At 40.5% G+C, this 6,184-nt stretch overlaps 1 protein-coding gene across 1 annotated transcript in view; it reads right to left on the bottom strand.

The window, feature by feature from the left end:
• Positions 1-4,033, bottom strand: part of DACT2 (dishevelled-binding antagonist of beta-catenin 2) — a gene marked incomplete at its 5' end in the record, with an annotated part of 6,844 nt that extends 2,811 nt beyond the window's left edge. The window contains 2 exons of the mRNA XM_010016992.1: positions 2,216-2,503; positions 3,901-4,033. Of these exons, the coding sequence (XP_010015294.1) occupies positions 2,216-2,503; positions 3,901-4,033 (421 nt within the window). The remainder of the gene's footprint in view (positions 1-2,215; positions 2,504-3,900) is intronic.
• Between the last annotated feature and the right edge of the window lie 2,151 nt (positions 4,034-6,184).

Below are 6,184 nucleotides of genomic sequence, written 5' to 3'. Positions count from 1 at the left end.
ATGCCATAATCCTATGTGTGGGTTTTTTAAAAGTCAACCTTAAGGACACAGGAAAATGGGCTAAAGAACCTTTACTTTTACAGAGAAAAAAAATCTCAGGATAACGACTCAGGCAGATGGGAGGCTGATGGCATTTATAGCCACCAATTCAGATCTCTTAAATTTTGGAGTCCTGTCAAGATTGCTGTAAGTTACACTTGACTGCTGCACCTTCCCTGCAGGAGCATCTCCTGTGCACTGAGAGGACAGGCTGTATTCTTACGTGAAACAAGACTGTTCCATCCAATCAAGTCATCTCTTAGAGCACTATGGTGCTGTATTACCTCTGGTACCAAGAGTACTGGAACCATCTGCAGTTGGATTTCTCTGTACAACAGTGCAAACTTCAGTGCCAACAAATCCTCAGCTAATGGATTTCCTGGCTGCTTCATGCTACCAGGAAACTCAATCGTCAAATCCAACCTTATATTTCACTTACAGAGACTATTTCTGTCCTGTGACTGGAAGCTTTTGAAAGACTTCAAATTTGGCGTTGTCTGCAGTGTCCTACCTAAGACATTTACAGACCTGCTACAGCAACGGTTAGGATGATGATGGTTTCTCAAACAACATATGTTCATAATGAAAATTCTTTAGGAAATTGTTGGCAGTGTGCAGTGGTGCTCTCTTGTGCAAACAAACCAGGAAGGTGTCAAAAGAATGCTGTGTTTGTGGTGTCTCAGCAAGCTTTCTGCTTGCCACTGAAAGAAAAGGCAATTGGCTTGTACCTGCAGTTACCTGTGGAGACAATCTAAGGAGAAATTTCTTCCCCTCTCCAAATGATGCTTTTCTCAAATGTCTCGCTTCCTGCAATGTGGTCAACTTTGCAAGAATTGTTTCTTCAAGACTATACCCACTACCACTCCACTACTTACGATTCTCACACTGAAGGAATTAACAGGCTGTAGCCAGGAAGAAGGGAGGGGGTGGTGGAAAAAGGAAGGAGAGCTGAAGGCGGTCTGTAGCTTCACTCCCACACCCTACTTAATGACAGCCATCCCTTTTTCTGCTACTCTACCTCCACATCCAAAAAAACATAAAGCCCCTGTGGTCTTAGCAAATTGTTGCAAGGCAGGGAAGTTTCCAACAGAACACTAAATCTGTAATCTGAACATGGAAGCCACGGATTATTAAACTCAGCTCCAGTCCCAGCCTCTGAGAAGTCTTGAGAAGACTTTGGTTTTATGCTATAATTTACCACCACAGGTTCAGGTGTGTCTGCACAGCTAGCTACATAACAAATGGTCTTTGCTGCTCCTCCAAGCAAGCCAGAGGTGAGATAGCTCAAGTCAAGAAACCGTGGGCATGACTCCAGAGTGACATGGTACTTGAATTGATGTTCCCCATGGCTTCCCTGTGTCTGTAATGCAACTGACACATATCTGGCTGGGTCACCATCAGAGCTGCACTAAGACAAGGTTGCTCTGAGGCCATGGAAGGCTCCAAAATTAGAAACGATATGATGTCACTTCACAGATGGGTAAACAAGAGGTTTGGAATATTTGTTCATTTTGTTGGAAGATATGATGCATATTCATGATTGATCATGACTGGTTCCTAGACAGTCAATTAACCTTTGGTGTCTGTTAACCCTAACATAATAATTTACGAAAAAGGGAGTAATTTGAGTCCACATTAATTTGAATAAACAGGGCAAGTTATATATATAAGTATTATCATACTCATTTTACAACAGATTGAGAAAACAGGCACTAAGTCTGGAAGTGTATCTCCTCAGATTTCTGTAAAATCTTACTCAGTGAAATGCATCACCTCTAATTTTGAATTCACCTTATATTTTTCACAAATCCCTGCTCCTTCATACAAGGTATTTCAAATACTGCAATTTTTTATGATTTCACAAGCAGGTAAATAAATTGAAAAAAAAAGGTATCTCAACATTCGGTACAATTTTAACTATCTCCTGCACTTAATATTTTTTCCACTTCTAAATTCGTATGCCCTTGTATTTGTTATTGTTTAAAAGTATCTGAGCATGGAGACAAGTGAAAGTTGGACAGTAAATGGTTTGGCTCTGGGTTTTTTATTAATTCTCACTTTGTATATTGAAAATGAGTGCTATATATTGATTACACATTGGTATATCAGGTCCTAAAAGTAATAACCAGGATTATGCCCTTCTCTTGAATGAGTATCGAGTTCTGCAGTCAATTACCTGTGGAAACTGGCCTTGGTCGGGACCTGGCAGGAGTCCCAGGAACATCTGTGCTAGCTGTAATCCGACATCCATCGCTGACATAGGTTCCCTGCTGTTGGAAGCTGGTGGTGTGCACAGTAGTTTCATCTGCAGACTTGGGTCGGTAATCAAACACAGTGAGCCTTGCTTTAGGGTGTTGAGAGGTGGGCAAGAGGCTGGTGTGGGAGGAGGAGATGGACTCACTGTACACAGAGGTACAAGAATTGGAGAGTGAGCAAGAACCACCATCACTCAGGTCATAGAAGCCTGCAGAGTTAAAATAAAGATGAAGATATTTCATATTTGCAGTAGCCAACACTCTGTAGAAGAAAAATGCAGAGAATAAATCTTCATTTGCTATGTGCCACAGGCCCAACTTTATGATCATAGCACAGCTATGGTCTAATTCAAAAACCTTTTATTGGGCTTTTGCATATTTACTTAGGCCCTGAGCCAGCTTGGCACGCACTTGCATGCTTAATTCTGAGGGTGGGATGGGGTGAAGTGCAGCACCATCACGCCCAGCTCTTCATTGGAGAACGCCTTTGAGAACTATTATGTCTTACGCTGTTGTAACTTGTGCTAGGTGCCTACAAGAACAGCTTGGATGGGAAAGCAGAATAAAGCTAGCCTGTGATCAGAGCCGCCAGGTCTTTGATAGCTCTAAGGGCAGAGAAGAGAGGCCATCTTCCCTCTCTAGGTCTTGCAATCATTGCCAGTTAATCATAGAAGTATTAAAAAAGGCTCTGGATAAATTCAAGATAGGAATTTTTATTATTCCTCCCTATATACAGCAAACAGAAAAGGAAGCTGTTTTCTTTTGAACCGTGTGTATGTGTTTAAGCGCACAAATCCTGAACTTAAAACACTCAACAGAACCTGTGTTTTTATTACCCACTCTAAGTACCAGCTGCAAATCCATGTGCTGTAAATAAAAAAATACCCAAGCATTTCCTTGTCTCACTGATGACTTAAAGCTTTTCAAAATTCTATTTAAAAAGAAGTATTCCCATTGTCCCAGACTAGGTAACAGAAACTAGTCTTAACAGATATCCTAGCTATACAAGTCTGCAGTACAGTATGCCCTGCAAATCAGACCAGAAACCTGAAACCCACTCTGTGAGAGCTTTAGTCAGCAAACTGTTGGGGTGGTTTCTCCCACTGTCTTTTAATAGTGCTGTTTCATTTTTATATAAGTGATCAAACATTCAATTGGCCAGAGCACTGCTGTGATAGTAATCTTCAAAGCCTTAATGAGGTTCAGGACCCTTCTTGGATTCAAGCAGAGCACTGACATGGATGTTCGTCTTCTTCACTTCTAGTAAGCACTCTAGCCAATTTGCCAATGGTCATTCTGCACTGAACAAGGTAGTTAATAAAACTGTCTTCTCCTCCTGCTATTTGTGGCAAAAATACCCATTTTAAAATAAAAATAATAATTAAAAAAAATCCAGAAATAATACTGTTTGAGTGTATTTTCCAACTAAATCAAGTTTGCAGGAAAATTCCCACCAGCTCTGTGTGTTCTGTGCCAAATGACTATTCACCTCAGCCATGGGGCATTGTTTCTGACCAAACAATACATTAAGTTTTGCTTAGCAGTTGACACCCTTCAGTTCTCCTAGCACCATACCACTGGGAATAAACAACCAAGTTCACATTACCTGAGCTGGGCCGGCTGTCACTATCCAGGTATTCACTGGAGCTCTTACTGACATCCAATTTCAGCTCACTTATTCGCTGGTCTAGCTGATCCAGGTGGCTTTTCAACCCGACATCCTGTCTCCTCAAACGAGACTAATTCACAAGGGAAGAAGGAGGAAATGAAGAATAATCACAGTTAGAATCTCAGTGGCAATACATGAATTCAGGCCATCTGTGCCGGACAAATTCTGCTCTCATTAAATGCTGTGCTTAGCTAGGGACTGTTGCAATTCACTCTCTGTAATGAGACTGACATAATGAACAAGTACAAAACACTCTGTTTCTCAGTATATACCATCTTCTGTCCAGCTGAAGAGTTCTCAAAACTTTTCATACTGAATATACATATTTTAACCTCTGGTTTTTTGTTACACCTACAGCAGGAACTATATCTCTAAAGAGGATGGCAACCTTTTCACTAATTAACATACTATTATATATGCAATGCATTTTGCCATACAGTGCTTCTGTGCAGAGGATGAGATAAATATTATGGAATGTCTGTATAAACTCAAGATACAACCTGCTGAAAGGAAACCGCTGTATGTAAAGGTAGGTTATTTCCATAAAAAGTAAAAGCTGCATGCTCATTTCTGTAAAACCCTTAGCTGTGATGACATGTCTTTATAGTCGAAAGGGTGCACTGCACACACTGTGACATCTATTTTGCTGAAGGTTTTCTTTGTATGTCTCGTGGTAAGACATTTCCACACATTTTATGCAAGGAGAAGGTGGCATTTGAATACTTTTGCTGTGAAAATGACTTTGTTTAAAATAAATGGTGTCTCAAGCTTGTGAGCAATCCTTCAGAAGCCACCAACAAGGTCTTTTGCCTTCTGCAATCACTGACCAGGCTGACCTGAGGTAACAGCTCCCACAGTTGCTCCCCCAGTACTTATGCTGTCAGCTTGGCGAGGCAGATGGCCAGGCGTTAGGTACCAGCCGAAGAATCACAGTTGGTTTCTGTCATGGACTTCTCACGTGGCACTTGGCAAGTTATCTAGGCCCTGTCGCTATTTAGGCAGCTTCTAATTATATCACACCTCACCATCCATCCAACAGTACTTTACAGACAGTCTCTTGAAGCTGGTTGTAAAGTTGTGCTCACAGCCCTTGAGGGGACAGGTTTCCACTCAGTAATGGCAAGAAAAACATGAGTAAGATTCTTCTTTATGTGTATGTTTTGGATTTAAAAATACAAGTGGCAGTTCTAGCAGCATTTCCAACCCCAAATCTGCAAAAGTATAATCTAGGTCCCTTAAGCTAATTAAAGTATCTGCAAATTAAATGACACACAAAGTCAAAATCAGTACGAACACATTTTTTCAATCTGCTGTCCTTGTATTTGGATTACTGAGGTTTTAATATTTGCATTTTTAGGTTTCTCCATAACTATAAACACTAAAAGCAAGGAAAGCTAAGATCCTAAGGTAAATTATTAGAAACTGGAATTTGAGGGAAAGACAGATGTCCTGATCCTCACAAGAGAACTGTTACAGCTGGTGGTGCTGCTGAGAAGAATAAAAAAGTATTTCTAGCATGCTTTTATGGAGAACTGGAGGAACATACAAGACTCAAGAAATAAAGCCCTTTTTGTTAATGCCACACATATTGAAAGGTTTAAGCTCAAAAGGCTCATTACTGCTTCCTAGGAAAAACTGTGGTGATTTTCTCACTTCCTGTTTCATATAAACAAAAAGGAAGGGAAGAACTCTATAATAAAGGAGATTTTCTATCCCATCTGAATGATGAATGCATGACCTCCTCAGTACTTCTTTATTTCCTTTATAGCAAAAAAGCAAAACCATGCCATGCCTTCTCCAATCCCACCTCCTCAGGAAATCACACAGTTTTGTTTTCACGGCTGGAATTAATTGCTTAATGATTAATGTTTTGCCAGCCAATCCCTCAGTCTGTGGTTTCTGATTAATGACAGAGAGGCCACAAGGCTCTCACGTATTCAAAGATTATTTATTATACCTCCAGGTTCTGTCTACATTTTCACAGCATTTTAAGCAATACACATGATTTACATCATCGTTTTTAACCCTTTTATGGTGTCTCACACCACTGGGTTTTCATGTTTCCGGCAGACTTTGTAGCTTTGATCTTTCACTTAACTCCTTCTGCATTCCAAGACAAGAGGCATTCCTCAAACCATTTGGATAAGGACGACTTTTCCAGTGTGTTTGCTTGAGGTTGTTATTGCTCTAATAACAACGCTAAGCAGCACCCAGAACAATA

This window comes from Nestor notabilis, unplaced genomic scaffold, assembly GCF_000696875.1.
Source record: "Nestor notabilis isolate BGI_N333 unplaced genomic scaffold, ASM69687v1 scaffold24496, whole genome shotgun sequence".
Classification (NCBI taxonomy): domain Eukaryota; kingdom Metazoa; phylum Chordata; class Aves; order Psittaciformes; family Psittacidae; genus Nestor; species Nestor notabilis.
The sequence above is the reverse complement of the archived record's forward strand: the minus strand, read 5'-3'. Positions and strand labels throughout refer to the sequence as shown.